Source organism: Eumetopias jubatus, unplaced genomic scaffold, assembly GCF_037043125.1.
Source record: "Eumetopias jubatus isolate StellerSeaLion01/CBP00866 unplaced genomic scaffold, mEumJub1_p1.0 scaffold_5, whole genome shotgun sequence".
NCBI lineage: Eukaryota > Metazoa > Chordata > Mammalia > Carnivora > Otariidae > Eumetopias > Eumetopias jubatus.
Genome location: NW_028274811.1, coordinates 114,671,132 through 114,692,429, shown reverse-complemented (window position 1 = coordinate 114,692,429; position 21,298 = coordinate 114,671,132). Strand labels below are relative to the sequence as shown.

Below are 21,298 nucleotides of genomic sequence, written 5' to 3'. Positions count from 1 at the left end.
TCTAGCACCCACTTCCAAGATTTAGTCTGTGGGTAAACACAGCTGCTATCCACTACTTAACACAAGGAGAGAAGAAAAATAAAGGCATGGCTCCAAACGTAAAGCCCCAATTAATAACTTTGATAAACTCTGATTAATAATCCTGATGAATTCTCCTTCTACTTCATGTTTCCATGGCCTGTATCTCAGTCTTTGTCATGCTTTCCTTTCTTCATTGTAGATTAAATCTGTGTTAGAGGTTTAACTTATAATCGTTTTCTGATTTTTGTCATTTTATGAGATTTTGGCAAAGGAGGGAGAATAGACATTAAAAAAAATCAACCTTCAATTTTCAATAAGTATTATGTATTAATGTATGTATTAAAAAGTTAACTTTATACGATATTCTTCACATTACTTCTCACAATGATGCCATAAAATATCAGTGAATTTCAATATTAAAATAATCAAGCATTTTTAGTATAGAGCTTTTTGATAATACTTTGGACCTTAAGAAATTAAAAGCAACACATTTATAATGCCTCAAAATAAATCTAACCAGTTCTATTTTGTTCAGTTCTAGGATAGGTCAGAGAACCAACCTGGTCTGGTAAGAAATAAACAGCTACCAATATATTACCTCTTGAACAACTGACAAGTTGTCATTCTAATTATAGAGATCTAGTAAAGCTGTTTAATCTTTTCTATGAACTTCCATAATCTTTATGGCCAATATTACTCTCCCATCAAAATATCCAAAGAAATGGGCTCGGGATCATGTGCATGCACATATGGGGATTATATCTTTAGGTGATGGCATGTAGTTAGTATTTATTAAGTATTTACTGAAATGAATTTAATACAAAACACCATTTTGCTTCTGATGGGTCTAGCTTTACTCCAGTATCTTGGGGCATAACTTGGCAAATTTCTCTCCAGCTTGGAATTGCAGATATGTTTTACATCACAATATGATAAACCCTTAAGATTACAGTGTGTTTTTCAATTCTTTCTAATTTCATGGACTGGTATGCTAAATACTGTAACAGGATTGAGTACAAGATGCAATTAAGATCATACTGAAAGGAGAGACACTAGAGGAAAAGAGTCTAGGAAAAGAAAACAGAAAAGACAAGTCAAGGAGTTGACAGTGGACTTGGTTTATGGATGAAACAAAATTAGACCAAGCCCACTGCCACTTCCATGACTTTTGTCCCAGACTGCTCCTAAATTGTCTTTTCCTCTGTGACGTCTCCTCTGTACTTTCTATATGATCCTAATGGCATCTTGCACACAATCCTATTATAGTATTTCCTGTACCAGACTGTAATGCTTCTTGAAGTAAGCAGTACATTTAGTATTAGTTCGTATTTCATGTACGTATACCTGTTTCACACAAACACAAAAAGAAAACAGATTTATTGAAATGTCTACTCTACCAAAAAGAAAAAAAACAGAGGAAGTCCAGGTTAAATGAAAACAAAAAATAAAGCATTATAATCATGCATAGTTGTTAAAGATGGGCTCTATGGTTCCTAGAGACCACAGTGAAGTAGATACTATGGGTTTCAAGATTATAAAAATAAACTAGTTCTGTTGTATCAAACAGGAGAATGGTAATCAGCATCCTCAGCTGCTAGAAAAGCAAGCAGCCTTGGAGAAGTTAACAGGCTTGCCCAATGTCCCATGGCTTGTTTTGAGAGAAGAATACTGGTCTCTTGACTTGCAGTGCTGTTGCTGCAATACCATGCTGAAACCAAATACACGATGAAAATTAGTTGCTATTATGGCAACCCATGGGAGAAAGAGAAATATCTATTCCCTTCTAAAGGTTAGGAAGCTCAGAACCCAGCATGAATGTTCTGTGAGGAAGTTCGGTAGAGTTGGAAGATATGATATGACCTGACTGCCCCAAACAGGAATCAATGGGTGAGGGAGCTACATTAGAGGTACATGAAACCCCTATTCTCAAGGCGGGGGTGATGGGTGTCAAAAGGCCAGGACACCAGTTTCTTGAACATTGTGTGTATACATGTGTTTATGTGTGTATGTATTATACATCTGCGTGTGTGTGTGTGTGTGTGTGTGTGTATACAGTCTTCGAAGAGTGGATTGTTAAGTACTATACAAAACTATGACTGGGGAGGCAAATTTAAAAAAAATATCTTAGGGCATTTCTCCAGAAGAAAACAAAAATTAAGGTCAGGACTACATCAGCCAGTAACAGACTTCTGGGTCCCCAGATTCATTTATTTGGCTCTGCTGACTGTTTGGCTCAGTTTTCCCTTAGCAAGTGTAAAAAACGCTTGAACACCACCACAGTGGGAGCCTGTTCAACCAATTCAGATAGCTGTGGCCTTTCAACTCCCATCCAAGTGACTTGGCTTTATACCAATATCATTTCCCCTAGTAGAGCTAAGCCTCAGTGAGAAAGTACACAGCTCAGAGAGCCAGGAGTTAACTGGTTGTTCCCATTCCAGAAAGTCTGGTTCTTCTCCTAGATAAGGAAACAATACTCTATCAAGAAGTTTCGATCATTCAATATTACATATCACACTGGAACCACAACTATAAAAACAGAATTAGTGGAAATACCACTGTCTATCTTAAAGCATCTTAAAGCATCTCTTGGGGAGCTTTAGGCAACTGAAGTTTTCTTTTCCAGCCCAATCCCTTGGGAAATAAATAGTGATGATTTATTAAAACTTACATTTTGCAGATAAGAAAACAACAAGAAGTTCAAATGCACAGAGGGACAGAGCGTCTTGAGGCCACACTCTACTTGCTGAACCTCATTTCTTCCTTATAATTATACAACAGATATGGAATATGCACACTTGTGTGTAGCTGACTATAATTTAGCAGGTAGCATGATTGTAAGGGGGCCCTCCTTACAATTCCTCTGGCCCCCACTCTGTGCTGTCATGTTCCTTTACCAGCATCATGGTTTCTTGCCACCTCCAGAGAATTCCATGTCTGGAGATGTCGAGAAGAGTTTCTGAATGGCAACTTGTTCTCTCCTACACCAGCAAGCAATCTTAACTACACGTGTCCCTTCAAGCAATGTGGCAAAAGTGTTTTCCAGACTACCTACACTGTTTCTAATAGAAAACCATTTTGTTTATATGGTCCTGATTCCTTCCTCTGTCTGTTGGATAGTATGACTCTCAGAGGCAGTGACATTAAATTCCTAGGTATTTAGCTGGAATTTTTTTTTTTTAATAGGAGGTGGTAGTGGGGATATGGAGGCAATAATCATAGTATATATAGGACTGGGAGAACACATCAAGCGAAATAAAGAGATATTCTTCCTTCTGAATTAAGTTTTAATGCAAGATTCTGAAGGAAGGAAGCTTTATTTGGGTAAAAGACATCAAATGGCCTGGGTACAGAAAGCAGAGATTAAAAAGATGCAGGCAGCAGTGCCCCCTGGGTTGCCTGTCAAGAAATTTGCCCTGTACTGTTTCTGGAGAAATTAAGAAATGCAAATAACCTGGACAGATTAACAGCACCCGAAGATAACTAGCAGGATACAAAGAAACAGCACCTTTCACTATGAGGAGGTGGTGTATTCCTCCAGGCAAACAAAGAAACAGGACAGAGTCAACATCTGTTTCATATAACAGCTTGGCTGCTGAAAGAAGCAACCTTTAAAAAAAAAAAAAAATGGCTTAGCTGACAATCCTCAAAAATCATTCAGTCACTATTGCATGGGCTAAAGTAAATGGGTAAGTGAACACAACTTGCACTTTTCCACACAACCCTCACCACCTTCTGAAGAAAAAAGTTGTCTTGTCTTTAGAGGAAAAAAATAAAGGGCAAACAAAAATCTTCATGAACTTTCTTTCTGATTGACAACTAGCAGCAAATACTGAAGCGTAAAAGACAGCTTACTGCTTTTTAGCTTTTGCCTTTCTGAGTATCAACAGGGAAGACAAGACTGCCAAAGAGTTTACTGGGTGGGGAAACGACTCAGACATAACTCATTAGAATATCAGAAGGAGAAAACAAGTCATTTGACAAAACCAATTGTGATTCCAGAATTCAGTTAGGGAAAGAAAACGGAATATTATGATGTCTGGATCCTCATCAATTCATGGTAACAAACTAAATGTGCTAAGAAATGAAAAATTTCCTCTTTGGGCTCCATCAATGTACAAATGCAATTTCAAAATCAAGACAAAAATATCTCCAAGTGCATCTGTAGATTTAAGAACTGGAAATTTCTAAAAGGAAAAATTACCAGAGCTGTAAAATCACTGCATCGGGACTGGTGCTTTCAACTCAACTAAATGCCAGATGCTTCATTCACCTTAGTAATGTGGTTACAATACATAAAGCCAAACAGAATGAAAGCAATTAAGAGACATGACAGAAAAGATTTTTCAGGTGGAAACTGAAACCAGAGGGAAAAGTGATAAGGTAGATGGGACAAAAACATTTAATATTAACACGTGTGTACTGCCAAAAACTATGAGAGGCTGCTAACCCGAAGACTCCGAGGAGGTCCCTTCCCTGTGACTTTTCAGTTTAAACAGGTGTAACAAAATAAAAATAGAAATTAAAAAAAAAAAAAAAAGGGAAGATCATCTTGTCCACAAGGGAGCAAGGCATGACTGCAAAGAGAAAAAGCAATCAATGTGTGATTTGGGTTATTTCTCGAGCCTTTGGGGACAAGGCTTTATTGAAAGGTGTTTTTTTTTGAGGGGGTGGGGATGAGGGAGGAGAAGGGTGTAATTATAATATAAATCTTCCAAAAATGTTAGCTATGGGCCAGGCGATTTCTAAGTAGCTGACTTATGTTAATTTAGTCCTCACAATTGATATATATAATGCAGGAACTATTATTACTACGTTTTACAGATAAGGAAGCAGAGATACAGGAAAATGGACTCACCTAGAATCCTACAGAATGAATGGGCTTCCTCTAATAGGAAGAAGGGAAACTTGCTGAAAGATTCATCTTTCTGTCTGTTCAGAATCCTGCTAGGTGTCTTGCACAACATCCAGAATAATAAATAGCACAAGACAAGCCGAGTAATTAATTAAAACTAAAAAAGGGTTTAGATTAGTTTCAACAAAAACCTCCCAAATGAAAGAATTTACAAGAAAAACAAACCCACTGAGCAATACTACAGAATGTCCTTTGTAGAGATCAGAACAGCCGTTCTCGATGGTATTAAAAATCCCTTCAAGTACTGAGGGGATTAACCCAGGAATTCGTTCTGGGCCTGTAAATAGCAATATTTGGCTTTACTCAAGGAGAGAAGTACACAAGAGTCTCCCCTTGTGTCCAATAGCTCGTCCATGCAAGGACAGTGCATCTCTTGCCACTGTAACTGCCACTTTCTAGAACTCAGCCTGGGCATGCAACATGTACTTAATAAATATCTATTGAATAAATGAAATAAAAGGAATAAAAATATGAAAATGATGTGTTTGTATAAGCCTCGAGACAGACTGGAAGGTTAAGATTATGATTGATTCAGAAGCCAGTCTTGAAGAGATGGGAAGGGAAGCAGGACTCTAGCAGTGAGAGAGTCAGAACCCGAAGCAAACAAGAGTTGGACTTGAGAGTCAAAGAAAATCAATGATAGAAGCAGCAGCAGGTAACATGTGGAAGCACTTCTCTTGTTCCAGGCACAGGATAAAATGTGCCACGTAGAGAGTAACTGGTTAAGTGCTCAGATGGACATCCACCTCCTCCAAATAGCCTTGATCAAGTCCCCCAGTCTCTGTGCCTGGCTGTCCTGTGTCTCATTATCTGTGAGACAGTCCTAGCACCTACTCATTAAGCATGAAGCTGCAAAAGTGAAATGAGAACCTCACTGGAGGGAGAGAAATGGGAATAAGCAAAAAATTACAAAAAACATTTACAATTTCAATTTCACATAAATATAGGCGTCATCAGTGCAGCCTGGTGGGTGTGAAAGCTAAGTCAAGGAAAGCAAGTCATTCTCAAACTAGTGAAAATGGAACTTGTCCATATACCACCAGGCTGGGCTGATTATGTCTATATTTGTGTCACCTCTTATCTTGAACTTATCCCCCCAACACACAATTTCATTTTCAAAAAAATTTCATTCCTTTCAAATATTTGTTTTCATGAATGTCTCCATAATCAAATCATGAGTCTCTTGAAGAACGGGAATGTATTTTAAACATCTTTCATTCTCAACTCCTAGAATCATGCTTGATGTACAATTGTCCTAGAATGATTGTATGAATGGTAGGCAAGAGCACACAAGAAAAATGTGAGTGAAAATTTTAAGAGTTTTTAGGTGAAAGATGTAGGAAACCCTCTCCTAAGAGAAAGTTGATGAGAACATAGAACTATATATGTATATGCTATACATACAAGTTACATATATAAAGAAAATTTCTTATTAAGATCTCCCAAAAGTGACTTCCATTTAACTCCACTGGTCACTGTTAATTCCTTTCCTTCCATTTCTTACTAGATAAGGAACACAAGTTCATGCCTCTTCCTATTTTGAACAAGTAAGAAATTTAACTTAAGGTTGAGAAGCGGGATGATGGAGAGCCTTAGAACCATCTGAGAGGGGTACTCCTCCTGGCAGGGAGGAGCAGGGGTCATGCCAATCTCTTGAATTACCCCTAAGGTAAGCAGAGCTATCTATCTGAGCATCCCTATGTCAGCGATGTTGTGGCACTCAGCATTGCTATTTCTACAATCTATCTTCTTGAATTTCTCCCTTGACTTCAAGATTTTTCCCTGGATTCACACAACCTGACTGAACTTCTAAGAAACCCTCTACTGTGGTATATAAAGGTTTCATCATTGACCCTAAAACACTCCATTCTTTACTCCTGAAATTTTCACTCAAGCTACTGCCTCTCAAGCAACTTGGTTTCAGTTGGTCACACATCTTCCTAGTATGTACCTTATATTGGGATGAGCTTCTTATCACATGAAATACACCCTGAATCCTAGGAAAGCTACACTCTTACCATGTGGTTAGCCTACTTTTCCTGCCTTCTTAGGTGAGACAGAGCCTAGTGTGCAGTCCTCTTCCAGACAGAGTAGCCCCTCAAAAAAATATTTTTAAATAAAGAACTTAGTGAAGGCACAATTAGATTCTACTCAGAAAAATCACTTTCTCCTTGAAACAGTCTCTTGACTGGAAACAGAACGCCTAAAATTGAGGGGGTAGAATACTGTATGCCAAACACATCCTCATTGGCCTGGAACTCACGTACCGGGCCTAGTCCTGGAAGTTTTACGTTCTACCTATACCCCACACTATCACAGAATAACCATCACACGAACTAAAACGTTGCACCAAGCTCTATGGTATTCTCTTCATTGCAATGTTCATTACTGAAATTGTTAGGGCAGAGGTTTTTCAGCAAAATTAAACCTTGCTTGGGAACAGACAGATTCCCACCTTATACACCCCTGTCCTCTAATTTTTCTTTTATCGTATTGAATTTCAGTGTTACAGTGGCACAGAGTCCAGGCTACAAAAATTTCCTGAAGCATTCATGTCAGTTGTCCAGACACATTCACTATCTGTATCATCCAACCAACATCCATAATAAACATCTTTATCAATTAATCAACAGTTTCTTACACCTGGAGGGGGTTCAATAAAAGTTTTGTGTCTAGCCTAGTAATAAAATCCTTAATGAAGTATCAACCACACTTAAAACCAAGAAAATTCTCAAACCATACATTTTGTTCCCATGGACTTTTACAATATATCCTCTGACTATAACTCTATGGTCACTGAGAAGCAGAGTCACTAGAAACCACAAAGTAATATTAAAATATTCAACCTAAAAGAGCAGTCTTTTAAAAATTTTTATGTAGAAAAAGGATTCCATGCTAAAAACACTCATGCTTTAGAATTTTTGTAGTCATATGACAAAATCAAATGCCTTAAAGGATAAACCAGAATTTATCAGCCACGGTTGATTTAAATATTAATGCTATGAAAGTCAAAGGTAGCTATACAAAAAGACTGGCAGAAGTAAACTTGTCCTAGATACAGCTCTTTAAAACACCTGAGAAGATGAGCTAATACATTAGGGAGATAAAAATAAGGTGGCATCAAACACTGTTAAAATGGCATAAAGTTTGTGTTTCAATTGCATCAAGTTAAAAATAGGTCAGTTAGAATGAACTTAGAAAAAGGGGTGGGGGAAGGTCAATATCACAAAGTGATTAAAGAGATGGAAGAGAACTTTCTTCTAAGTCATTAAACTCACCAATATGATCCTGAACTTCAGAGCACTTACCATTTGCCTGTGCTATTAGAGAATTTAGTAGGTTCACTGAATTGACTGATTTCTTTGTTAACCTATTTACATGGGTTAAGACCCTGACTGACATAAAACACAACCAAAAAATCCCAGACAGAGAGTGTAATGAAAGACTGAGTGATGTATAGTTTGGGGTACAGCCTATCCAATAAATGTGCTTGACCAGCAAAGAACCCGTTGGCAAAGATTTATTATCGGAACAAATACATTTCTAAAAAGATCTAATACAATAAAACCTGGAGTATGAATACAAACTACTCTAAAATATAGTTCGTTGCCCTGCATAATGTATGGCTTATCTTTCTGTTATATTAAAATTTTCTTCGTACTTTTCGATCAGGAATAAACGTTTTGAACAAATAAAACCAAAGAATATGTAGTGTATGAAACAGAACCACAAGCATGGTTCTCTAATTAAAGGAAAAAAAGTTTATTACTTAGAACTCTTCAACAACCTTTAAAACATATATAAAGAGAAACACATATCTCTGTTACCAAGGGAAAAGGTAAAAATGAGTCACCTGCTAGAATAACAAATTTTTAATTACATTTAACATTAATACTGAATTAGCACAAATTTAAGCCAGACACAGAAAGGATTTTAAATGTTATACCTCCAAGTTCCTTTACATTCAAGATGGCATTCTGGAATGGCACTGCTTTTATACTAAAACCTAAAATTAAACAAAAACATAAAAAAGGAATTAGCAGCTTTTCTTTTAAAAATGCATAAAATGCTCAAAGCCTTTTTTAGGCTGATTAAGAGCTACTTTTCATAGCTTTGTATTTATGCCGGAAACAATTCAAGATACATTGATAACACATTATCCTCTTCAAATTTTCAAAACATAGTTGATAATTACAGCAAAACCTAACACTTTTTCAAAATACTGACCTATTCTTTAATATGTTATGTAACTTGTAAATTTTACCAGTAGTGAGAAAGAAATTTGGAAGTACAGAGAAACTTCAAAGAAAATATTAGATCTATGAGGATCTTTGCATCTAATTCCTAAAGTTAATTGTCTCTCACATATAACTAAGCAACTCTAGAGAGTAAGGTAACTAAATTATAACCATCTTATATTAGAATTACATAGGATTTATGTTATAGCTTTAAGGGCATGGTTAATATCATACATATATTTAAAAGTGCAACTGTAATTGTCTATTTATGTACATTTTATAATACATGCAGTGATTTCTATTACAATATGTATTCAGAGTATAGTTTTTTTATTATATATTTAGGACTTAACTATTATCATTCAAGTCATGATTTACTTCAACATATCTGGTTCACAGGTTTTAGTATAAAAGCTTAGCAGTTACAACATACATGCTTATATACCTACACACATACACCAACAAATACACTATTTCTAAAAGAATCCACAAGAAACAAACTAGTGAGGATTCTTGGGAGAACTGAGGACATGGAGGTCTTAAATATAAGATTCTTTTTTATTAAATATAAGATTCTTTTTGTTTCATTTGAATGTTTTGCTATATACAAGGATTTTATTTTGATTTTGATTTTGATTTTTTAAAAAAGATTTTATTTATTTATTTGACAGAGAGAGACACAGCAGGAGAGGGAATACAAGCAGGGGGAGTGGGAGAGGGAGAAGCAGGCTTCCCACTGAGCAGGGAGCCCCATGTGGGGCTCGATCCCAGGACCCTGGGATCATGACCGGAGCCAAAGACAGATGCTTAATGACTGAGACACCAATGTGCCCCTATACAAGGACTTTTTCAATTAAAAGCCCTACTAATTTTTTTTTTAAGATTTTTTTTATTTGTTTGACAGAGAGACAGAGAGAGATGGAACACAAGCAGGGGGAGTGGGAGAGAAGCAGGCTCCCTGTCAAACAGGGAGCTCGATGTGGAGTTCGATCCCAGGACTCTGGGACCATGACCCGAACTGAAGGCAGATGCCTAACGACTGAGCCACCCAGGTGCCCCAAAGCCCTACTAATTTTTAAAAGTTAATTTATTCAGCAATTTCCAACCACCTAAGTAATCTAAGGTTTTACACATTAGTATGTGCAATTTTAAGATAATTTCTTAGAAAAGGGATGATGACTTAACAGTATCAGATATTATGAAATTATGATGTGTCTAGAAAGGTAAAAAGATACACTGTATGCTGTGGATAAGAACAATTCTTTTACATGGTTCTGCTTTACTGTATAAAAACAGAAGTCAATATGTATCTTTTTACATTCTGCCCTATTACTACCACTCTTTTGCTGTATGTTGTCCTAGCACTTTAAAATTCTATATAGTATCTTCCACTTCAGGCAGTGAATATCACCTAATGGTTAAAAAAGGACTTTGGAGTCAGAATTAGGTTCAAATCAGCTCTGTGACTCTGGGCAACCTACTAGCCTTGGCTTTCATCGGGAATGAAGAATCTGATAGAATCTACCTCATGTAGTTGTTATAAAAATATGTAACGTATGTATTATGTTTATCACAGTGCCTGATACAAATAAGCATACAATATATGATTGCTAGCATTCTCTATCAATTGGCTCTGTATTGATGATTTCACCATTAGCTATGCCTGTCTCTTGCCTGCCTGAATACATTATAGACTCTTAAGAGAAATCCTGCGGGCTTATTTATTAATCTAAATACTTAGTTGGAGCTACAGATATTACCACTGAATGAAAAGTACCGTTATTAGAGTGACAGAAGTGTGAACAGTTGAAATTTGTAGTATAGAATGTGAATGTTCATTGGGCCCTCTAGGAATCTTCCAAAACATACCCCTCCTGTGTGGGTTTTAGGCAGACTGACGACACAGTCACTACAGTGTTACGGTTAATGGCACAGGCAGTCACTGAATCTTGGTAAAATAGCAGAAGGAATGAGGAGGCAGCCCCGCGTGGCTGAAGCACTGGCATGTACTTGGGCCTGCAGAAAAAGCCTCTCCAGGTGTCTGGCCTCTGGGAAATTAAGGAGAGTCAGTGCCAATCACAATATTCCTGCTGGCACCAAAATTTGCCTGCAGGAGACGTGGATGTTTGACTGTACCTACCTACCTCACAGGGGTGTCATATGGATTAAAGGGCAATGATTGTGAAATCCTGAAAACAAAAAGCTCTATGCAAATGCTCAACAGTCTATTACTGGTTATGGTCAGGACAACTCCAGTATGGATTTTCCAGAGAAGTGAGAAAGGCCCCAACTTTGAAAAATACACAGTTATGGAGTACATCAGCGATATTTAATTTGCTGTGATTCTTAAAAGCTGACAATATGCATGTGCCCAAGGAAAGGAAAAACCTTCCAGAAATTGCTGCACCCATATGCAAAATACGACTTTTGAAATTTATAATCCAACAGACAGTTTATATCATTGTTACCCTCTTTAACCCTCACAGATATAATAAATTGACTGCAAAAATGTCCTCAAATGTTCACGCTAAGCAAAGTAACCTAGCAATGTTATTTATAGGCATATAAATGTTTCTGCAGAATACACACATTTTCTCTCCAAATAGAACATGTGTGGCTAGATTTATACTGCAAAGGTATATACAGTTTTCCATTTTGCTGTCTTCATATTTTTACAGTATACCCGTGGTAATGAATGTTCAGAGGACAAAGTCTACATAATCAGTCTAGGAAATAAGAAAAATGTACTACACATGGAAGAGAAACAATTTTTAAAAAAATTTTAGTCATTCTAAATGTTTGCAAGGATTAAAAAGAATTAAAATGTAAAGCTACACTTTCAGTTCACCAGAAGGGCAACCAAGAAGGGTGACTATCAGATCAACTCTTATTTATTCCTTTACACTGGGTTGGATGAGGTCAAAGGAAGGAGGGAGAAATATTAATATTTAGTGGGATATAATGGTCAAACCATCAAAATACCTTTCTCAAAGGTTGCTTTGAGGAATAAAAACCACCAGGATAGCACGGGCTCCAAAGAAAGAATATCTGGGTTCCAATTCTGGCTCTACCGTTATCAACTGAACAAGTAACTTAACCCTTCTGTGCCTCAGTTTCCTCATGTATAAATGAGAACAGATGGCACTCAGTGCTATAAAGTGTTGAGTAAATAAAGCTAAAATTTCAGAATACTAATAGTCAACAGCTGACTACTGGAGGCTTTAAATTTCTCCCAGTCAAGATCACATGCAGTCTCAAGGTCTGATATAACATGAAAGCAGTGGTAAAAATTAAACCTACAGAATGAAAACATTTGAGGACTTTTATAGACTAAACATCTAGCATCTTCCATAGCACTTCCTTTCCCTCTCCTAATTCCAGTCAACAAAGCCTGTCAATTCCATCTACAAAACAGTTCTCAAATAGGTCCGCTTCTCTCCATAACTCTGACCAAGCCACCACCACCATCTGGACAACTTCAAGAGCCTCCTAACTCAACGCTTTGCATCTCACATTGGCCTGCTCAATCACCTCCACACATCAGCAGGAGTGACCGTCTTGCAATTCACATCTGTTCACATCACTCCCCTGGCTAAAACCTATAGGTAGCTTCTCCCTACTCAGGGTATAGTTCAAAACATCCAACAAGGCTCGACCTGGTCTGGTTCTTCTTTCCTTTCCCAGGCTTATTTTGTATCATTTCCCCCTCATTTTCATCTTCAGTTCTCAAAACAAGCTATGTCCTTTCCAACTCGGGGCCCCTGCACATTCTGTTCCGTCGGTGCCCTCTGCCCTTCTGGCAAAGTCTTCATCCTTCAGGTGCAATTTTAACTCCACTTCATCAGGCAAGCTTTCCATGGCATTCCTCATATAGGGTGATTTTGGGGGATCCATGTTCTTCCAGTACTCAGTATGTCTATGCAATTTTCAGTGATAATTACGTATCAGTTTCTTTGTTTTAGGTCTGTTCCCCAGTTAGACGGCAAGAATCCCTACCAGAGAAAGGTTGTGCGGTATATCCTGTATGCCAGTGAGAGGCACATAATATGATTGCAGTATTTCTTTAAAGATCTATGCTATAAGAGTTTTTATTTATTTCCTGATTTAACTGTCACAACAATCCTAACATCACAGCACTACTATCGAGGAGGAAAGTGAGCCAGAAATACTACTACTGGGTACCATCTTAAAAACTTCACCCTAGGCCTTGTCACCAAAGCTCTATACCGCCTCTGGACACCAACAACCTGATCAATTCACAGGATTCTGTCCAATTTTGAACTAAATACTGGTGAAACTGATTGTCAAAACACATACACACCTAATAAACCCACTATTCTGCCTCTTTATAAATAATTTAATACGAAGAACCAAAGTAAAGTGTTCTTGGGGGGCACACTACAATGCCTTATTAATGGAATAAAAATAGCCTAAGTTCAGAAAGTACTTTTTCATTGGCATTAACAAAACCAGGAACTTACTAGGGGAGAGAAATATCCAACTCGGCCATGATACTAGGCTTGATCACTCTTCCTTGTCCACAAAATAGGCATCCTCTGATGCTCTCCACAAGCAGTCAGTGTGCTGATGTCCTAGAAGTCCTAGCCACAGCTCTGAGACTCACCAGCCACATTTTTTCTTGACCTTGAATCCCTCATCTGCAAAATGAGTGGACTAGATAAGCTCCTTGAGGTTTTTTCTAGCATTAGGTTTCCATTATTTATATTAAACAAGAAAGAGGAAATGACAGTAACAACAGAGTCAATCATCAATGGCCTCTAGTATTTGGCTGAAGGCCTCGTGGGCAGGTCTCCCCAGACCCCACTCAAACAAGTTGATGGCTGAAGCCTAAGTTACGCAGTCATTTTTTCCTGGCCTCTCTAAGCTACATTACTAAGACTGAAACCTCCCCTAAGATTTAACCCCACAAATTTTAATAAATATATGACTTAGTAACTCTTTGGGGAAATAATTGTTTGCATAGACTTTCAGTTTTTGTCTTTTAGTCCTTAAATTCAGCAAAACCTGTGATACGAGGGAGATGATGTGACATTTTTTATGCAGGGAAAGCCTTCCTGGAATTGTAACAAAATTAGTTTGGGGAGTGAGGCTAGTCTATTTTTACTCATTTGTGGAACACATGTGAGTATCTTATTTGGATCTACAGACCAACTACCTCCCCACCCCCCTAACACACAAGTCTGTGCACTTGCACATGGATACTTTGTGTGTACTTCTGAAATCCCTGGATCACTTTAACAACTGTTGAAGGCAAAGGCATTCCACAGATCTGGTGGCCTTGACTTAGACCCAGGGCATGATTTATGTGACATTTGGACAATTCTTCCAGTCTAGTGAGATTCTTCTAAATATGATTTCAGTATCCTAAAAACAAATTTAATCCACGGGCATTTATTAAACAATCCTTTCGCAGATAACAAAATTGGACTTTCTAACTTGTTTCTCTTGTTGACTTAACACATATGTAGCAAACACTTAAGTTTCTAAAAACACCTCATTCAATTTTTCATGGGCGTTTTCTACATTTCTTTCAAATTATCACGATCTTTTTCTATTTTAACTGAATGGCATACCACACCCGACTTTTTTCCAAGTGTAGTAGTAAGTATCCATAGAGGAGATCTTCAACCTTTTTCAATTCCAGGTGCTCAGCTTTCTCCAGGTTATATCACTATACTATCCCAAGCCTTTAAACTCCATTCCTCTAGTTCAGAGTCTCTGTGTAATCTACAAGGTTAACAACCCTTTTATCTACAAATTCCTCATGCATCTTCAGTCAAGGAATTCACTCGGGACAGAGATCACTTTTGTTTCTCGACCAAGGCGCAAGCTTTCCAGAGATCACTTTTGTTTCTTGACCAAGGTGCAAGCTTTCCAATCACTCTCTGGAGGGTTTCTTGGCCCTTTAAATTTTGACAATTTAAGTATCTTCTAAAAATTATGACAAAGGTAAAAGATTGCTGAAGTTAACCATCCAATAAAGTCTGGACTCCCTTTGCTTCTGAAGAAAGGGCAGACATTCTTGTCTTGCTAAAATTGGATGGACATACCTCTCTTGTGATGCTTTTAAGAAATTCTCAAAGGTAGATTCTCTTTTCAGTCATTCCCAACTCTTCCAGCAAGTATTTTACTTTTAATTGGCTTGCTATCAAAACATTATAATTTAAAATAACAAAATTTCACATATAATTCAGCTGTATCAAAGCACAGCTGTTTTTATATTCTTTTCTCATTTTTCATTCAAAAGCCGTTTAATTTTAAAAACAAATGTAAATTTTCTTCAACAGAAGACTACTTCTTCAATCTATAATCTTTTCAATGGAGGTACTAGAATTTAATTAATAAGCCCCCTTGCTATAGGATGTTTAAAGTTTTAGTTATACAAGTGTTGCAAGAATTGCTTTGTGTGTATGGTTTCTTTGAAATTATGTGCTTAAGTTCTCAGTGACATAATTACTAGGCAAAAAGATTTTGGTAACCTTTGATTTATATGAATAATTGCTTTCCAAGAAAAGGGACACCACCAATCACAATGCCACCACGAATGCATGCTACCACAACCGTACCAAGCATTGGGTCTTATCATAAAGAAAAAATAATATTGGTAAATTTGAGTACAAAATTAACATCTTTCTTGTTTATTCTCTAGTCAAGTTGAATTTCTGGCCAAGTGGAACCTTTCCCATTTATTTCTTTGCCATTAATTCTTTTTATGAAATATCTCTTTTAATTCATTTATTGATTGCATTCTAGATACTACTTGTAAGTATGAATGACTTCTCCAAGTGGGACAGCCATAAACTCTAATACCCGTTACAAATATTTCTCAACATTATTTTCTTCTTACATCTGTCTTGTTTATAAACATTTAGAATTACTGGAAAACGGACTTAAGGCCCTTGGTCTCTTCCTTCATGAGTCATTCTCCTTACTCTCCTGCAGCTGTTCTTCCATCTTCCACATTAAATGTTCACATGCACCAGTAGCTTTCTCACTTCATTTTTCCCTCTAGTTATCTTTTCTTGCTGTTAGGCTCTGTCATTTATTTTGGGATCTTCCTTCCACCTCCTTTGTTCTTCAGTAACATACACACACACCCCGCTGATCCAAACAAACAAACAAACAAAAAGAACCAGGAAGTAGGTTTGAACACACCAGCCGCGCTTATCTGGAACTCCAGTGGGGACCGGTTTTTGTGGGTCCACTGATAACTTAAAATCAGCCTGCTCAGCTCTTTTCTGCTGCCTTTCTTTCCCCCTTCCTCTGTCATCGCTAATTAGTTTCTCCAACCTCTTACCTACCTTCATTAGCTACAGTGAACACACAAGACTCAACCAGGAAGCATCTCTCTCTTCCCTCCTATATCCTTCTTCAGGCCTCTCATTCCCAAGCCAGCCCTTCCTTCATCACGATGGAGCCCTTTCACGGAGTCATATGGAATCTCAGTTTTGTTAAGAATGAAGAAAAGTCTTCTCTAGGCTCCAACATTTTCTTGCACTTTTCCATCCTCCTTATGCTAGCCAAAAGAACTTTTCCTTTCCCTAATAGTGCCACCCAGGACAAGCGTGCATTCCTTATAATGCTTTTGGACCACTTCACCACAGTCACCTCTTAATAATTTCCCACCTGAAGTTGTGGCATCTGCTTATACACGGACCTCTGCATTTCCATTTATCAATTTTTCAGGGAGTCTGGTAATCTATCTGAATGAATTCAGTACTTAGCTAACGTTTATCCACCACACTCTTCCTGCTTCTATTCTTATGGACAACATTCTCCAAATTAATGATCAAGATATCCTCCAAATTTTCATATCTCCAAGATTACCAGCTCTAATTCACATCTGCTGTCTCTAATTCACTGATAGAAAGTTGTAGATTCCATCAAATTTTCTACATAGATGATTGTGTCATTTGCAAATAAAGATAGTTTTACTTATTCCTTTCCTTTTCTTTTTCTTGCCTAATGCCATTAGAATCTCTGCTACAATGCTGAATCGAAGTGTTGAGAACAGACCTCCGTGTCTTCTTATTCTTGATCTGAGGAGGAAATAATTCTTTCATCATTAAGAATGACAGTAGCTGTAGGGTTTTCACAGATGCCCTTTACCAGTTGTGAAAATTCCTTTTTGTTCCTATTCTGTAGTTTTATCAGAAACTGAGGTTTTTTTGTTTGTATTTGAATCATTTTTTTAATTTGATATTATGAATTAAATTTTATTTTTTTGTGTGTGTGAAATCAACCCTGCATTCCTAGGATAAATGTCACTTTGTGATATATTAGATTTGCTAAATTTATATTTATGCTTTTTGCATCTGTATTCATTCAAGATACTGCTATATAGTTTTCTTGTAATGTCTTCGGTTCTGGCATTAAACTTACTGGTCTTACACAAGTTGGGAAGTTTTCCATCTCTTCAATTTTCTGGATGGTATGATGTAGCATTGGCATTATTTTTTCATTAAAATTTGGTAGAATTTACCAGTGCAGCTGACAAGAGTTCAAGTTTTCTTTTTTAACTAAGACTTCACTTCCATTAAATACAGATCTGAGTTTTCTATTTCTTCTTAAATGAGCTTTGATGGTTTGTCTTTCAAGGAATTTTTCCATTTAAGTTGTCAAATTTATTGGTATAAAGCTGTTTATACTATAATCTTTTTAATATTTATAAAACCTACATTTATGTAACTCCTCTTCATTCCTGTTATTAGTGTCTGAATATTTTTTCCTGATCTATTTGGGTAGAGTTGCAAATTTCATTCATCTTCTCAAAGAACAAGGCTTTGGTTTCAATGATTTTCTCTTTCCTTCTGCTTGAGTTCCACTTTACTTTGGTCTTTAGTATTTCTTTTCTTCTGCTTACTTTATTTTTAATACATTTTTCTCTTTTAGTTCATTAAGGTAGTAACTGAGGTCACTGATTTGAGGCTCTTCTGTTCTAATAAAGATGTTTAGTGCTGTAAGTTTCCTCTACAGCCCTGCTTTGGAGGCATCCCACAAATCTGATGTGTCATATGTTCATTCGGTGCAAAATGCTTTATAATTTCCCTTTGGGTTCTTCTTTGATCTGTGGGTTATTTAGATATTATTTAGAAGTTATTAGAAGTAATTTGGTATATGGGCACCTGGGTGGCTCAGTTGGTTAAGCAACTGCCTTCGGCTCAGGTCATGATCCTGGAGTCCCAGGATCGAGTCCCACATCGGGCTCCCTGCTCGGCGGGGAGTCTGCTTCTCCCTCTGACCCTCTTCCCTCTCATGCTCTCTGTCTCTCATTCTCTCTCTCTCAAATAAATAAACAAAATCTTAAAAAAAAAAAAAAAGTAATTTGGTATCCAAATATTTGGGGATTTCCTCAGAAATCTTCTTGTTATATTGATTTCTAATTCAATTCCACTGTGATTTGAGAACATATTTAGTATGACTTGAATCCCTTTAAATTTACTGAGACTTGCTGTATATCCTTGAATGTGGTCTAATTTAATTAATTTCCCACATGCACTTGAGAAGAACGTCTTCCACTGTCAGAGTGTTCTATAAATGTTAATCAAGTCAAGTTGGCTGATAGCATTTTTCAAGTCTACTCTATCTTGGCTAATTTTCTTCTTACATGTTCTGTCAATAATTGAGAGAGTATTAAAATCTGACATGTGGGTTTATCTGTTTCCCTTTAAATTCCATCAGTTTTTACTTTGTGTATTTTAAAGCTGTTAACAGTTATATAAACGTTTAGTACTATGTTCTCTTGATTAAATGATCTCATTATAAAATGAACTTCTTTGTTCCCAGCATTATTCTTTGCTCTAAAATCTACCACTTCTGATAACATAGCCACTCCAACTTTCTTTTGACTCCTGTTAGCACGATACATCTTTTTCCAACCTATTTGTGTCTTTAAGATTTGTCTCAAGTCAGCATAGAGTCGGGTCCTATTTTTTGTTTTTTATTTATTTTTATTTATTTAATCTAATCTCAATCTCAGTCCCTTAATTAAGTCTAGACCATTTACATTTAATTTGCTTATTGACGGTTAGGTTTGAGTGTATCACCCTAGTACTTGATTTCTATTTATTCCATCTATTCTTGTTCCTTTTCTTTCTGCCTTTTTTGGATAATTTTTGATAATTCCATCTTACCTCATTTGTTGCTTTATTAGCTAACACTCTGTTATTTTAGTGGTTATAATAGTACACCTCTGATCATAGTTCATCTACCTTCAAGTGTTAAAGCCACTCTACATATAAGAACCTTACAGTGGTATACTTCTTTTTCCAATATGACTTTTATGCCATTATTCTCCTGCATTTTACCTCATGTATGTTATAAACCCCACATTTTTTAAACAATTATCTTATAAAGAGATTTAAATAAGAACTAAATCTTATATAATTACCCCTGTAGTCACCATATCTGTACTTTCCATTTCTTTGTGTAAATCCAGACTTCCATCTGGAATCATTTTTCTTCTGCCTGAAGGACTTAACACATCCTTTAATGCTGGAAAAGTATAACAAAAGTATAATAAAAAGGTATAATGAAAAAGTTGTCTTTTTCCAAGGTAATTTTGCTGGGTATAGGTCGATAAATTTTTTTCCCTTTAGTATTTTAATGATGTTGCCCTACGGTCTTCTTGTTTGCGTTGTTTCCAGTGAGAAACACTGGAATCTGATGTCACTCTTATCATGGTTCCTTTGTAACATCATTACTTCCTTTTAAGATTTTCTTTGTTTCATCCAAAGTTCTCTAGAGAAACAGACCAATAGGAGGTATATGTACACACAGATTTATTTTAAGGAGTTGACTCAATTATGGAGGCTGGCACAGTCTAAAATCTGCAGGGTAGGCCTGGTAGGCTGGAGAAGCAGGAAACAGCTGATGCTGCGGGTCAAGTCCAAAGGCCACCTGACACACATTTCCTCCTTGCCGGAGGGTGGAATGGTGGTCATCTTTTGTTCTATTCAGGCCTTCAGCTGATTGGAGGAGACCCACTCACATTATAGAGGGCTGTCTGCTTCCTCAAAGTCCACTGATTTAAATATTCTCATCCAAAACACAAACATCCAGGATAATATTTTACCAAATACCTGAGCACCTTGGCCCAGCCAGGTTGACAACATAAAATTAATCATCACACTTTATCACTGGTTTTGAGAAACTTTATTATATGTCTTCATTGTAGCTTGTTCTTATCTCTTTCTTGAGGTTTAATGGGCTTCTTGGATTTGTTGTTGGTAGTTTTAAGTTTAAATACATTTTAGACCTTATTTCTTCAAATATTTTTTTTCTGTCCCTTTCTCCATCCTTTACTTTCACAGACTCCAATGACCCATGTTTGGGGACTTGAAATTGTCCCACAGTTCATGTTGCTCTTTGCACTTTCCATTTTCTTCTCCCTTCCTCAACACTTTGGACAGCCTCTAATACTAATGGCCTTCAAGGTTATTACTCTTCACTTCTGCAATGTGCAATCTGCTGTGAATCCTATCTGGTGCATATTTTCACCTCAGATACTGTAGTATTCACCACCAGAAATTTTATGTGGGTCTTTTAAAAATCTTCCATGTCTCTACTTAACTGTATGAACAGACAGAATTCTGTTACAGTAACAGCTTTAAGTCTTTCTTTGCTAATTCCTTTGTGTCAGTTTTGAGTCAGATTCAATTGATTTTTCTTCTCACTATAAATCATGTTTTCCTGCCTTTTTCATCGCTGGTAATATTTTAATGTCCAACATTGTGAATTTTGCCATAAGTGCTGGGTAATTCTGTTTTCTGTAAATCTCCTGCAGCTTTTTTCTAGGATGCATTAAAGTTAGTAGGAAACTGAGCTTTTGGTTTTGTTAATATGATTTCCTAGGTGAGTCTAGAGCAGTGCTCAGCTTTGGGCGGACTCCAAAGGCAAGACCCTCCTGAGTACTCTGCCCAGTACCTTGTGAATTATGACTTTTCCAATCTGGCTAGTGGGAACAGCCCTAACTTTCAGCCTTGTGTGAACAAGGCTAAGCACTGAGTATCCTGGATACTCAAGGGAGACCCTCTGTAGATCTCCAGGGTTCTCTCCCTGTACAACTCTTTCCTCTCCGTTACTGTGTCCCATGAACCCCAGCTGC

General features: G+C 37.0%; 1 protein-coding gene across 3 annotated transcripts in view; it reads right to left on the bottom strand.

Moving 5' to 3' along the window:
- ARL15 (ARF like GTPase 15) overlaps positions 1-21,298 on the bottom strand; it is a 394,621-nt gene that overhangs the window by 228,905 nt on the left and 144,418 nt on the right. For all 3 annotated transcript variants that reach the window (XM_028106525.2, XM_028106523.2, XM_028106524.2), the window contains exon 3: positions 8,880-8,939. In XM_028106525.2, coding sequence (XP_027962326.1) covers positions 8,880-8,939 — 60 coding nt within the window. The remainder of the gene's footprint in view (positions 1-8,879; positions 8,940-21,298) is intronic.